Source organism: Triticum aestivum, chromosome 3D, assembly GCF_018294505.1.
Source record: "Triticum aestivum cultivar Chinese Spring chromosome 3D, IWGSC CS RefSeq v2.1, whole genome shotgun sequence".
Lineage (NCBI taxonomy): Eukaryota > Viridiplantae > Streptophyta > Magnoliopsida > Poales > Poaceae > Triticum > Triticum aestivum.
In genome coordinates this window covers 479,096,363-479,111,730 of record NC_057802.1, presented here as the reverse complement: position 1 = coordinate 479,111,730, position 15,368 = coordinate 479,096,363, and the positions used below count along the sequence as shown (strand labels likewise).

Here is a 15,368-nt window from a genome sequence, read left to right as displayed (position 1 = left end):
CAAGGGCTATCGCCTGGTCCTCTCGGTCGGCCTCCTTGCGGCCTCCCTGTGTGCCTCCGACGCGGGAATTGGTCGTCGCCGGCGACCGTCGGCCTAAGCCACGGTTTTTAATTGAGGCAGCCTAATCCACTGCTAATTAAAAAATCATTTGAGAAAATACTGATAAGCCAATGGCATGTGGGCCTAATATCTAGTTTGACTAGTCCTTTTCTATTTTTCATTTTAGTTTTTAGCTAGGACCCACGTGGAAATGTGTGAGAGATAGGTTTTTTACCAAAAAATTGGAGTGGGTTCCATCCATAAGAGACACATGGAGACAAGGGCAAGATTGTCAAAGAAACGGCCAGATACCAGTCAACCCACTTTGACCGGACGGAAACGGCACAGAAGGACGTTTCTATAAGTGCACCTAACGGCAGAGGGGCAAATTTGAGCACACTTTAAAATTAAGAGTAAATATGAGTAGTGGGTTCCAGTTAGGAACACAGATGTAAAAGACCCTATTACAAAAGCAGAAAAGCAAATGGACTAGCCTACACAGCCATGCAACCAATGAGCTTATGCCAACAGTGAAGTGCCACCTGGTGCAACTCCACAACAAGCCCTTGACGTTCCACGTTCGAGAGAATGATAGCTCTTCAGATTCAAGAAGCCTCGGCGTACCGAATGACCATCGTCTTCCGCAACTAGCGAGAGATCAAAAGGGATGGTTTTATTACAGAAACTAGTTTAGAACTGTCATCGGAAACACCCTCCGGATACTTCAGGTTGCAATGCGATGGGCGAGCATCCGCACATTAGGCAGAACGTGTCTCCTCCAGCGTTGGAAGGGGAAATTGTCAGGTTCCCAACTTTCCACCGCATTTTCGTAGCAGGAGGCAGCAAGGATCATCTCATCTTAGATGTTTGCTACCCCGACTACGTACGCGTTCCAAGCATCTGCCTGGTTGAAATGCTGGAGCTCCTCGTACTTCACGTCGCGGTCGGCAGTGTACTCCTTGGCGTTTCCGCTTGATTTGGTGTCCGGCATCTCCCTGACCCAGACGTGGATGGACTTAAATCCAGCTTCCTCCAAACAGTCCTTGATTTCTGGTATCGACCACCTGCAAAAGATCGATATGAATTGCAATTCTGAAGAAACTCTCCGTCCATCTGTAAGAACAATGATCCATTGCCATTTACATGCATTAATTTCCAGAAACCAATATAGTATTGCCGGTTGCCAGCGCTGCGCAAGTGCGCCACTGCATATAACTGAAAAGCGCCCCCAAGGTTCATATATCTATGAAAAGTACAAGGATACGGCATAGGAAAATGCGTATTGCTAACACATAAACAACAGCAGCAACTCTGGCACCAATCGTATCATTGCCTCTGGTTTCCCTGGACCACAAATACCAACCTTATTCCACCTTGAAGCAGGTTTCTGTTTTTTGAGTACAGGCATGATAACAACCGCAGATGGCATTATCATCAAAGTATGGCAGCTCATTGTTGGAACCTACCAAGCTACCACAAGAAGCCCAGGTCTGTTGACACCATGAAAGGATCAGGAGGCACGGCAGCAGATCAAGTTTAAAGATAAGCACCTATCTTGAGTTACAGCATCTAGTTTGGTTCCTTTAGATTCAGTTTACATCCCATCAGATAAGACTTGTTCCCTTGCAGTTTCTGTTGCAATGGTTAGAGCCTCGCCTATATAATGACGCCAGGCATATGGGGTTGATTCACCAGAAAACATTCCTCTATATTCCACTACCCCCTATCTATAACACATGTAGGCGCCTTCTCCCTCAGCGGCGTTGGTCACCCTCCCATCAACCATTCCTACTGCCGTAGATCCAATCCTCCCCGAGAAAGCCCAAAAGACCATGACATTTTGCCTATTTTTAAATAAAAGTTATTCGTATCGGAAGACCAGCATTACAGATTTTTCGTAATTGTTCAATGAGTGAATGGAAAAGTAAGTGACAAGTCTGAACTTAAATGTTGCCTTGCCAAGTAGTAATGTTTAAGGAACTTACAGGCGCCAATGGTACGTGAAAGCATGCCGTATCATTTGCTTCTTTCCAACTTGAAAGTGGAGGCTGATCCTTGTTTCACGAGTTATGATATCAAACTCTTCTTGCTCCCAGAAATACTGTATGCATAGTTGTATATAAGAAGAAGAATTCTAGATTAAAATTATGCCACAAGATTATAAGCTCTTACTAATAAAACTACTGCAGATCAATTTGCAGACTATACAAAGTGGAAGTTCTATGATTGTCAGTACAGTATATTAGATATATTACAATCTTTGTGTACTGAATCATCATATCCGAGCTAATTTCATCAAATCTATCAAGCGTGTTTTTTATGAAAGAAACATAGTGTAACACATATATTTGCCATGCAACCCATAACAAATATAACTTACTGAATTGCTGATTCAAGCTGTCTTAACTTTGGCTAACTACATGAAGGTCAAATAAAATATATAGCTAAATTACTCGGATACAAAAATTCAACATCTTTTATGCCGCATATTACAACCGCCAGATATTTATAATTTTATATATGATACAATTAGATTTGTTAGCATGCTGTAAATTCTTCTTACAATTAATGCATCGTTTACCAATAAGAAAATGCAACCTCACCTACCAAATACTAATCCTATCACCTATGACACTATGCCTAACTAGTATACTTTAGAAGAAAGGCCTCGATGTGCTGCAATTACAAAGCACTGATATAACTCTACTCACAGTGAAGCTGGGGAATCTCCTCTGGAGACGAAGCTTGCATTCAGATGATGTGCCACCATATACATCCATCACAAATATACCGCCTCTTTTAGAAAGTGCATTGAAAGCATGCCTGAAATACAAAACCAAGTCCTTTCTCTTGTGAAGGCAACAACAACTGTAGTTGAATGCACAAATTATGTCTCTTCCAGGCAAAACTGCATCTGACATGGTCGAATTGGCTTCACATTTCGTAAATGAAGAATCTGACTGCTCGCAGCTGTTCTTTTCAGTACAGCCATCGTCACTGGTAACATTTAGACCTTGTACGAGATCACTGATCTTTTGCTTGACAAGGCGAGATTCATTTGGCTGCAGAACATTTCCATCAAAAAGCAACAATCTCGAAGACCCATCAGCTCCAATCTTGCTCAGATTGTTCTCAAGACACCACTCAAGTGACTCACGGTCAAAGTCTAAGCCCACTGCTGTTCGTCTCGTATCAGTGCGAAGCCACTCAGTACTGCCAACAGAAAAAAAAAAGATTATGAGCAACACATGCACTTAAACACTGAAGCCAAATAATAATATCTCTGATGTTGAACACCTCTGAATACTGAACCAAGTACTCCAAAGAGTAACCATTTTAATATGACAGCTCCTAATTATATGTGTGTTAAGTGTATTGTTAGAGCCATCTAAGGTGTTTGCGAAATTGACAGCAGGGTAGATTGTGCAAAGGCTATGCTTAATGCTTAGCAGTGCTCTGACCTGAGGAGGGCGGTGCCACAGAAATCCTCCTGCAGGTGGAGAGGGACGCGCCCGCCGACGTACATCAGAAAGAACTTCTGCAGGTAGCTGATGTCCCCTTTTGGCGACTGAGCACAGAAGCACAACACCAATGTCATTTCGTCGAACAGGTTGTGAGCACGGAGACTTTCACAGGTCCAAGCTACGGTGGAAGCTAGCGAGGTTACCTGCACGGAGAGCTGGTACAGGTGGAACTTGGAAGGCATCGATCCGACTTGCCACTGGCCTGGGCGGTCGCCTGCTTCCGCGTCTCCGTCGTGTTCGTCTTCCGCTGCTGCGTCGTCGGAATCGTCACCGTCCGAGTCCTCCTGGCGGCGCGGCGGGGCGTCGTAGGCAGATGACGGCAAGTCGTCGTCGCCGACCTGCGAGCCACGGCGGCCGCGGCCTTGCCGGTGCGACTCCTTCGTCTTCTTCCCGCTCTTGCCCATGGTCGCCGGGGCGCGTGCGTAGCGGTGAGGGGTTAGGGGTTTGGAACAGAGAGATGAAAGGCCAGGGACTTGCTTGTAATTTTTTTTTCTCTACTCCTATAAAAGAGTGAGTTGGTGATGATGGTGTGCCCGCCTTTGGGACATATCAACCGTCTAATCTAGAATGTAGGGTTGAGATTAAGAAGTGTTGTCCCCGAGCCTTTCAAGTAATTTTGACCTAAAAAAAACAGTTTGGAGGTTCTCTTTCTCCTTCTCTCGGGAAGGAAACAGAGCATTCGAGAACCCTTTGAAATTCCTTGCCGCCGTCCACTCCCATCTCCTTCCCAGGGATTGACGGATTGAGCTTTGAGATTATCTGATATCTCTCTTTCTAGATATGGCTGTGCAGGCCGTCGAAGACAGAGACAACGGTGGCGGTTGCTGCCATATCCAGGTTTATTCTGTATGATAAGTTACTTTATTTTCCCTCTGTGGCTATTGAGATTGATTCCCTTCTGTGATGGTTCTGCTTCTGAACCTCCAACGTGAGGCCCGGTTCTTTCCTGCTGCCCATGGTGGCTACCAGCAGCTAGATTGCCATGATTAGGCCTAGGTGTTACATGCACGGTTGATATCTACAGGTGACGAGTGATGACCCACAAGTGTAGGGGATCAATTGTAGCTCTTTACGATAAGTAAGAGTGTCGAACCCAACGAGGAGCAGAAAGAAATGACAAGTAGTTTTCAATAAGGTAATGTCTGCAAGTGCTGAAATTGTGAGTAGCAGAGTAGTTTGGTAGCAAAATATTTTGTAACGAGCAAGTAACGATAGCAGTAACAAAAGTGCAGCAAGGTAGCCCAATCCTTTTGAGGCAAAGGATAGGCCAAAACGGTCTCTTATGATAAGCAAAGCGTTCTTGAGGGTACACGGGATTTTCATATAGTCATTTTCACCATGTTGGTTTAATTTGTGTTCGGTACTTTGATAATTTGATATATGGGTGGATCGGTGCTTAGGTATTGTTCTTACTTGAACAAACCTCCTACTTATGATTAACCCTCCCGCAAGCATCCGCAACTACGAGAAAAGTATTAAGAATAAATTCTAACCATATCATTAAACTTTTGGATCCAATCGGTCCCTTATGGAATAGCTCATAAACTGGGGTTTAAGCTTCTGTCACTCTCGCAACCCATCATCTAATTGCTACTCCACAATGCATTCCCTTAGGCCCAAATATGGTGAAGTGTCATGTAGTCGACGTTCACATGACACCACTAAGGGAATCACAACATACATACTATCAAAATATCGAACACATATCAAGTTCACATGATTACTTGCAACATGATTTCTCCCGTGACCTCAAGAACAAAAGTAACTACTCACAAATGATAATCATGCTCAAGATCAGAGGGGTATTAAATAGCATATTGGATCTGAACATACAATCTTCCACCAAATAAACCATATAGTAATCTACTATAAGATGTAATCAACACTACTAGTCACCCACAAGCACCAATCTATAGTTCCGGTAACAAGATTGAACACAAGAGATGAACTAGGGTTTGAGATGAGATGGCATTGTTGAAGATGTTGATGGAGATTGCCCTCCCCAAGATGGGAGAGTTGTTGGTGATGATGATGACGATGATTTCGCCCTCCGGGAGGGAAGTTCCCCCGGCGGAATCGCTCCGCTGGAGGGCAAAAGTGCTCCTGCCCAGGTTCCGCCTCGAGACGGCGGCGCTCCGTCCCGAAAGTCCTCCTCTTATTTTTTTCTAGGTCAAAATGACCTATATACCAGAAGATGGGCACCGGAGGTGGGCCTGGGTGAGCACAACCCACCGGGGCGCGCCTGGGCTCCCTGGCGCGCCCAGGCAGGTTGTGCCCACCTGGTGGGCCCCCTATGGTAGTTATTTGCTCCAATAATTCTCAAATATTCCATAAAAAATTCTCTTGAAGTTTCGGCTTGTTTGGAGTTGTGCAGAATAGGTGGCATGACGTAGCTTTTCCAGGTCCAGATTTCCGGTTCCCGGAATTCTCCCTCTTGGTGTGTACCTTGCAAATTATGAGAGAAAAGGCATTAGAATTACTCCAAAAAGTATTATTATGGATAAAAACATCATAAATAACAGTAATAAAACATGATGCAAAATGGACGTATCAACTCCCCCAAGCTTAGACCTCGCTTGTCCTCAAGCGAAAACCGAAATCGAAAAACATGTCCACGTGCTTTGAGAGAGAGGTGTCGATAAAAACAAAATACGGACATAGAAGCATCATGTAGATTATTATAACAGCTACAAACTTAAACATAAGACTTTTATCATAGAGCTTTTATCATATACTTCTCATGAATAAGTAACAGTTCATCACACAATCGAAGTATAAAGCAAAAACTCTATTAGAAACCAACAAACTATGTTCTCAGTCAACTTTGCAACTACAATTCATCATATTTTCAGGAAGGGTCACGTATCGGAGCCTTCAGGCAAGTCCACATACTCAACCATCATATAGTCTTCTATGATTGCTAACACTCACCGCGTACACATATAAGCAAAATGTTTCAACCGGACACATAGAAATATAGGGGCTTATAGTTTCGCCTCCCAACGTATTCACCTCAAGGGTGATGTCAACAATAATAACTCATGCTATATATATATTCAACTGAACATATGTGCCTACATCTTTCCTCGCCACATGATGCTTGCCAAAGGAGAAAAATAAAAAGGGATAGAAGGAAAACTTTGACTCTTTGCATAAAAGTAAATACATAAAAGTAAAAGATAGGCCCTTCGCAGAGGGAAGCAGAGGTTGCCATACACTTATTTTTTTGTGTGCTCAACCCCTTAGTGCAAAAGAACGTCACGTTGCATTGCCCCTTGTGATAGCGACCTTTATTATGCAGTCTGTCGCTTTTATTCTTCACCATCACAAGTGAAAGGATCGATATACTTGACTAGAGGGGGGTGAATAGGCAACTAACAATTTTTATCTCTTCTTTACCAATTTAAACTTTGCATCAAAGTAGGTTGTCTAGATATGCAACTAGGTGAGCAACCTATATGATGCAACCGCAACAAGCACACAAGCAAGCAAGGGATACAACACAATATAAGCTTGCACAGGTAAAGGTAGGAGATAACCAAGAGTAGAGCCGGTGAAGATGAGGATGTGTTACCGAAGTTCCTTCCCTTTGAGAGGAAGTACTTCTCCGTTGGAGTGGTGTGGAGGCACAATGCTCCCCAAGAAGCCACTAGGGCCACCGTATTCTCCTCACGCCCTCACACAATGCGAGATGCCGTGATTCCACTATTGGTGCCCTTGGAGGCGGCGACCGAACCTTTAAAAACAAGGTTGGGGCAATCTCCACGACTTAATTGGAGGCTCCCAATGACACCACGAAGCTTCACCACAATGGACTATGGCTCCGCGTTGACCTCAACCGTCTAGGATGCTCCAACACCCAAGAGTAACAAGATCCGCAAGGGATTAGTGGGGGGATCAAAATTCTCTTGGTGGAAGTTTAGATTGGGGCCTTCTCAACCAATCCCTAGAAAAACAACAAGTTTGATTGGCTAGGGAGAGAGATCGGGCGAAAATGGAGCTTTGAGCAACAATGGAGCTTAGGAAGGGAAGAGGTGGTCAACTAGGGGAAGAAGACCCCCCTTATATAATGAGAGGACAAATCCAACCGTTACCCACCTACTCAGCCCGCGACATGCGGTACTACCGCATCTCCAAGCGGTGTTACCGCACTAGCTTGCGGTACTACTGTTGTGAGGTGCGGTACTATCGCTCGCGCGGCAGGAGCCAGGTGAGGCTCTGTTGCACAAGGCAACGAGCGGTAGAACCGCCGGAGCGGTACTACCGCGCGCCCTTGCGGTACTACCGCAAGGCAGAGCACATCCTAGGCTGGGAACGCACGGACTAATAAAATTACATCCGTGACTACTTCTGCAGAGTTTTAGTCAGTGCAAAAATCCGGCACGGTACTACAGCTCATAGGGAGCGGTACTACCGCGTAGGGTGCAGAAGTAAAAAATTACTTCCGCCCCTACATCCGCTCATGCCATGGTACTAGGCCACAGGCCACGATACTACCGCATGCTAGGAGCGGTACCACCGCATGCACCTGCGGTACTACCGCTACCTCAGGGCGGTACTACCGTGGCCAACTGCGGTACTACTGCTCCCTTGAACAGTACTACCGCACGCCGCAGACCAGTAGCACTACGATGCCTTCATCTTCGCAGCTACAAGGGGAAACAACCGGTGCTCCAAAGAAGCAAGGAAAGGTGCTGCAAAGGAATAGATGTCTATGTGATGATTCCACCCTAACCTTTCCAAAGCGGACCCCCTCTTGATAGTACGGCTTTCCTATGACTCAATTCCACCGAAAAGAAACATAGAGAAATGCAGTCTTTGATAGGCTCCGAGGGGCACGACTCGTCTTGTGCCTATACATGAGATATATGAAATGCTCAATTCACACGATTAGTCCGCAAAGCATTGTCATCAATCACCAAAACCACTTAGGGAGAAATATGCCCTTACAATCTCCCCCTTTTTGGTGGATTGATGACAATACGGGATTTCCAAATAGAGATATAAAATGAAACATAAGCAAACCCAAAATCTATAAAATATAGACGGGCTCCCCCTAGATGTGTGCTCTCTAGAGAAATGCTTTGGACTGAACGGCACACATACTAGGATCAACACTCCCCCTATATTTTATAAACAAGGCAATCCTTGCAACAGTATGAGAGACAAAGAGCATGGCAAGGTATAGAATTGAGCATGAAGTGAACAAGGGCACATGGTATAATAGGCTCACAATCTACTAAACATACTAGACAAAATGATAAGATAGTAAGATAAGATGAGGACATATGTCTTACACCATATGATAGTCTCACGCGAACACACAAACCATCGAACCAAAGCAAACGAGGTTCAACAGAACGAAAGCAAGGCGACAAAGCAAAAACAAGACACGACACAAGACTCACAAATCCTACACTCTCTCCCCCTTTGGCATCGAGACACCAAAAAGGCAGAGAGGGCACCTACGACACAGGTGGGAGCTTAGCTGCAGAGATCACTCGTCACGCTCCTCGTCGGTCTTGGCAGCGGGAATGGTCTCCTCCTCAGATTCAGTCCACTGGTAGCCCTGCTTCACCATCCAGTCAGCCTCTGGGGTGATGTGCTTCTCGGACCCGCTTGATACCTGCTCGCCGAATGTCCTCAAGATCCTCTTGTCGCGCTGGCGACTCTTCTTCTGAGCAACATGTAACATGTACTGTCCCTTGGCCTGCATGCAGAACAGAGCCTTCATCTTGTTCTTCAGCCTCTTAGCCCAAGAGGGCTTAGAAGATGAAGGTGAGTATCCATCAGAGTTGTCCTCATCTGCTTCCTCCTCCTCAATCTCATCCTCATCCACATCCATCTTAGCAGCCTCTGCCTCAGCACGGGTAGTGGTGTTAGCCCACTGGCTCTTGATGCGGAGCTTGATGGGCTCATGACGAATCCAGCCGGGGGCAACAAACTCATCATTGGGATAAAGCTGCTCCCAAGTCCTCGAGATCAAGTGAAACAGGTAAGGTCCATAGATGGGTACCTTACGGTTGAACACCGCAAACTATAGCTCACACCACATGATATGTGAGACATCAAGTAGTTGCATCTGAGCGAGACGCGCCTCCTCACAGATGAGCATCATATCCACAAGATAAGCATGCACCTTATCCTTGTCACCAATGCGCGGAAAGAGGGAGTTGCGGAAGATCTGGTGCATGATGTCAAGGAATGGATTCAGCACCCATGTCTTCTTGCCAGTGCCAAGCTTCTTCTCAACTAGGTACGGCTGAAGCTTGTTCTTGTTGGCTGAGTCGGGGTTGGCATGAGGACGAACACCAACGACGGGCTTGTTGAGCCCCTCATCACGAACCTGTAGCAGCTCCATGAACTCCTTCCACTTAGCAGTCATCCTCTGTCCATTGGTCATCCATGTCATGGTCCGTTCCTCATCAGTATGGAAGTGGACCGACGCAAAGAACTGAGCCACAATCTCAGGGTCATAGTCCATGTGGAAAGTGAGCAAGTCCTCAATGACAAATTGCTCCACTAGGTCCAACGCTTCACCAAAATATGCCCAGTGTTTGTCCTTCCTCATATGAGTCATGTCAATCCAGTGCACGTCCACGTAGATGTTCTGCTTGGCCTTGATCACATCCAGGAAGATAAGATTCTGTTGCCTGGTCCAAAACAAATCATCCCCTTGGAAATTCTCACGGGGCTTCACATAGGGATTGAACTTCCTGCAAGAGACAAACTCTGCTAGAGGTATCTCGTCCATGCCCAATGATGGCTCCTTGAACTTGCTAGCAGTGGTCTTTGTTGGGGAACGTAGTAATTTCAAAAAAATTCCTACGCACACACATGATCATGGTGATGCATAGCAACGAGAGGGGAGAGTGTTGTCCACGTACCCTCGTAGACAGAAAGTGGAAGCGTTAGCACAACGTGGTTGATGTAGTCGCACGTCTTCACGATCCGACCGATCCAAGTACCGAACGTACGGCACCTCCGAGTTCAGCACACGTTCAGCTCGATGACGTCCCGTGAACTCCGATCCAGCAGAGCTTCACGGGAGAGTTCCATCAGCACGACGGCATGGTGACGGTGATGATGATGCTACCGACACAGGGCTTCGCCTAAGCACCGCTACGATATGATCGAGGTGGAATATGGTGGAGGGGGGCACCGCACACGGCTAAGAGGTCAAGAGATCAATTGTTGTGTCTAGAGGTGCCCCCCTGCCCCCGTATATAATGGACCAGGGGGAAGGAGGTGGCCGGCTAGGGGAGGGTGCGTCAGGGAGGAGTCCTACTCCCACCGGGAGTAGGACTCCCTCTTTTCCTAGTTGGAGTAGGAGGGCGAAAGGAAGGGAAGGAGAGAGGGGGAAGGAAAGGGGGAGCCCCCCTCCTTGTCCAATTCGGACTAGAGGGGGAGGGGGCGTGCGGCCAGCCCTAGCCGCCCCTCCTCTTCTCCACTAAGGCCCATCTTGGCCCATTAAACTCCCCGGGGGGTTCCGGTAACCCCCCGGTACTCCGTTATATGTCCGAAACTCCCCGAAACCATTCCAGTGTCCGAACATAGTCGTCCAATATATCGATCTTTACGTCTCGACCATTTCGAGACTCCTCGTCATGTCCATGACCTCATCCGGGACTCCGAACTATCTTCGGTCATCAAATCACATAACTCTTTAATACAAATCGTCATCAAACGTTAAGCGTGCGGACCCTACGGGTTCGAGAACTATGTAGACATGACCGAGACACATCTCGAGTCAATAACCAATAGCGGAACCTGGATGCTCATATTGGCTCCCACATATTCTATGAAGATCTTTATCGGTCAAACCGCATGACAACATACGTTGTTCCCTTTGTCATTGGTATGTTACTTGCCCGAGATTCGATCATTGGTATCACCATATCTAGTTCAATCTCGTTACCGGCAAGTCTCTTTACTCGTTCCGTAATGCATCATCCCGCAACTAACTCATTAGTCACATTGCTTGCAAGGCTTATAGTGATGTGCATTACCGAGAGGGCCCAGAGATACCTCTCCGACAATCGGAGTGACAAATCCTAATCTCGAAATACGCCAACTCAACAGGTACCTTCGGAGACACCTGTAGAGCACCTTTATAATCACCTAGTTACGTTGTGACATTTGGTAGCACACAAAGTGTTCCTCTGGTAAATGGGAGTTGCATAATCTCATAGTCATAGGAACATGTATAAGTCATGAAGAAAGCAATAGCAACATACTAAACGATCAAGTGCTAAGCTAATGGCATGGGTCAAGTCAATCACATCATTCTCCTAATGATGTGATCCCGTTAATCAAATGACAACTCATGTCTATGGCTAGGAAACAGAACCATCTTTGATCAACGAGCTAGTCTAGTAGAGGCATACTAGTGACACTCTGTTTGTCTATGTATTCACACATGTATCATGTTTCCGGTTAATACAATTCTAGCATGAATAATAAACATTTATCATGTAATAAGGAAATAAATAATAACTTTATTATTGCCTCTAGGGCATATTTCCTTCAGTCTCCCACTTGCACTAGAGTCAATAATCTAGTTCACATCGCCATGTGATTTAACACCAATAGTTCACATCACCATGTGATTAACACCCATAGTTCACATCGTCATGTGACCAACACCCAAAGGGTTTACTAGAGTCAATAATCTAGTTCACATTGCTATGTGATTAACACCCAAAGAGTACTAAGGTGTGATCATGTTTTGCTTGTGAGAGAAGTTTAGTCAACGGGTCTGCCACATTCAGATCCGTATGTATTTTGCAAATTTCTATGTCAACAATGCTCTGCACGGAGCTACTCTAGCTAATTGCTCCCACTTTCAATATGCATCCAGATTGAGACTTAGAGTCATCTGGATCAGTGTCAAAATTTGCATCGACGTAACCCTTTACGACGAACCTTTTGTCACCTCCATAATCGAGAAACATATCCTTATTCCACTAAGGATAATTTTGACCGTTGTCCAGTGATCTACTCCTAGATCACCATTGTACTCCCTTGCCAAACTCAGTGTAGGGTATACAATAGGTCTGGTACACAACATGGCATACTTTATAGAACCTATGGCTGAGGCATAGGGAATGACTTTCATTCTCTCTCTATTTTTTGCCGTGGTCGGGCTTTGAGTCTTACTCAATTTCACACCTTGTAACACAGGCAAGAACTCTATCTTTGACTGTTGCATTCTGAACCACTTCAAAATCTTGTCAAGGTATGTATTCATTGAAAAAACTTATCAAGTGTCTTGATCTATCTCTATAGATCTTGATGCTCAATATGTAAGCAGCTTCACCGAAGTCTTTCTTTGAAAAACTCCTTTCAAATACTCCTTTATGCTTTCCAGAAAATTCACCATTATTTCCGATCAACAAAATGTCATTCACATATATTTATCAGAAATGTTGTAGTTCTCCCACTCACTTTCTTGTAAATACAGGCTTCACCGCAAGTCTGTATAAAATTATATGCTTTGATCAACTCATCAAAGCGTATATTCCAACTCCGAGATGCTTGCACCAGTCCATAGATGGATCGCTGGAGCTTGCACATTTCGTTAGCACCTTTAGGATCGACAAAACCTTCTGGTTGCATCATATACAATTCTTCTTTAAGAAATCCATTAAGGAATGTAGTTTTGACATCCATTTGCCAGATTTCATAAAATGTGGCAATTTGCTAACATGATTCGGACATGCTTAAGCATCGCTACGCGTGAGAAAATCTCATCGTAGTCAACACCTTGAACTTTGTCAAAACCTTTTTGACAATTCTAGCTTTGTAGATAGTAACACTACTATCAGCGTCCGTCTTCCTCTTTGAAGATCCATTTATTTTCTATGGCTTGCCGATCATCGGGCAAGTCAACCAAAGTCCACACTTTGTTCTCATACATGGATCCCATCTCAGATTTCATGGCCTCAATCCATTTTGCGGAATTTGGGCTTATCATCGCTTCCTCATAGTTCGTAGGTTCGTCATGGTCAAGTAACATGATCTCCAGAACAGGATTACCGTACTACTCTGGTGCGGATCTCACTCTGGTTTACCTACGAGGTTTGGTAGTAACTTGATCTGAAGTTACATGATCATCATCATTAGCTTCCTCACTAATTGGTGTAGGAGTCACAGGAACAAATTTCTGTGATGAACTACTTTCCAATAAGGGAGCAGGTACAGTTACCTCATCAAGTTCTACTTTCCTCCCACTCACTTCTTTCGAGAGAAACTCCTTCTCTAGAAAGGATCCATTCTTAGCAACGAATGTCTTGCCTTCGGATCTGTGATAGAAGGTGTACCCATGTCTCCTTTGGGTATCCTATGAAGACACATTTCTCCGATTTGGGTTTGAGCTTATCAGGATGAAACTTTTTCACATAAGCATTGCAACCCCAAACTTTAAGAAACAACAACTTTGGTTTCTTGCCAAACCACAGTTCATATCATCTCAACGGATTTAGATGGTGCCCTATTTAACGTGAATGCAACTGTCTCTAGAGCATAACCCCAAAACGATAGCGGTAAATCAGTAAGAGACATCATAGATCGCACCATATCTAGTAAAGTACGATTACGATGTTCGGACAGACCATTACGTTGTGGTGTTCCGGGTGGCGTGAGTTGCGAAACTATTCCGCATTGTTTCAAATGTAGACCAAACTCGTAACTCAAATATTCTCCTCCACGATCAGATCGTAGAAACTTTATTTTCTTGTTACGATGATTTTCAACTTCACTCTGAAATTCTTTGAACTTTTCAAATGTTTCAGACTTATGTTTCTTTAAGTAGATATGCCCATATCTTCTTGAATCATCTGTGAAGGTGAGAAAATAACGATACCCGCCGCGAGCCTCAACATTCATTGGACCACATACATCAGTATGTATGATCTCCAACAAATCAGTTGCTCACTCCATAGTTCCGGAGAACGGCGTTTTAGTCATCTTGCCCATGAGGCACGGTTCACAAGTACCAAGTGATTCCAAAAGTCCATCAGTATGGAGTTTCTTCATGCGCTTTACACCAATATGACCCAAACGGCAGTGCCACAAATAAGTTGCACTATCATTATCAACTCTGCATCTTTTGGCTTCAACATTATGAATATGTGTATCACTACTTTCGAGATTCAACAAAAATAGACCACTCTTCAAGGGTGCATGACCATAAAAGATATTACTCATATAAATAGAACAACCATTATTCTCAGATTTAAATGAATAACCGTCTCGCATCAAACAAGATCCAGATATAATGTTCATGCTCAACGTTGGCACCAAATAACAATTATTCAGGTCTAAAACTAATCCCGAAGGTAGATGTAGAGGTAGCGTGCCGACGGCGATCACATCGACTTTGGAACCATTTCCCACGCGCATCGTTACCTCGTCCTTAGCCAGTCTTCGCTTAATCCGTAGTCCCTGTTTTGAGTTGCAAATATTAGCAACAGAACCAGTATCAAATACCCAGGTGCTACTGGGAGCTCTTGTAAGGTACACATCAATAACATGTATATCACATATACATTTGTTCACCTTGCCATCCTTCTTATCCGCCAAATACTTGGGGCAATTTCGCTTCCAGTGACCAGTCTGCTTGCAGTAGAAGCATTCAGTCTCAGGCTTAGGTCCAGACTTGGGTTTCTTCTCTTGAGCAGCAACTTGTTTGCTGTTCTTCTTGAAGTTCCCCTTCTTCTTCCCTTTACCCTTTTTCTTGAAACTGGTGGTCTTATTAACCATCAACACTTGATGCTCCTTCTTGATTTCTACCTCCGCGGCCTT

General features: G+C 44.8%; 1 protein-coding gene across 1 annotated transcript; it reads right to left on the bottom strand.

Annotated features, from left to right (window-relative positions):
* Window positions 1-418: 418 nt before the first annotated feature.
* Window positions 419-4,047, bottom strand: LOC123079821 (uncharacterized). Its single transcript, XM_044502637.1, has 5 exons — window positions 3,707-4,047; window positions 3,501-3,607; window positions 2,751-3,252; window positions 2,025-2,140; window positions 419-1,103 (listed from the first exon to the last, which is right to left on the bottom strand). Exons 1-5 carry the CDS (start codon window positions 3,965-3,967, stop codon window positions 899-901), a joined length of 1,191 nt encoding a protein of 396 aa, XP_044358572.1. The 5' UTR covers window positions 3,968-4,047; the 3' UTR covers window positions 419-898.
* Window positions 4,048-15,368: the final 11,321 nt, after the last annotated feature.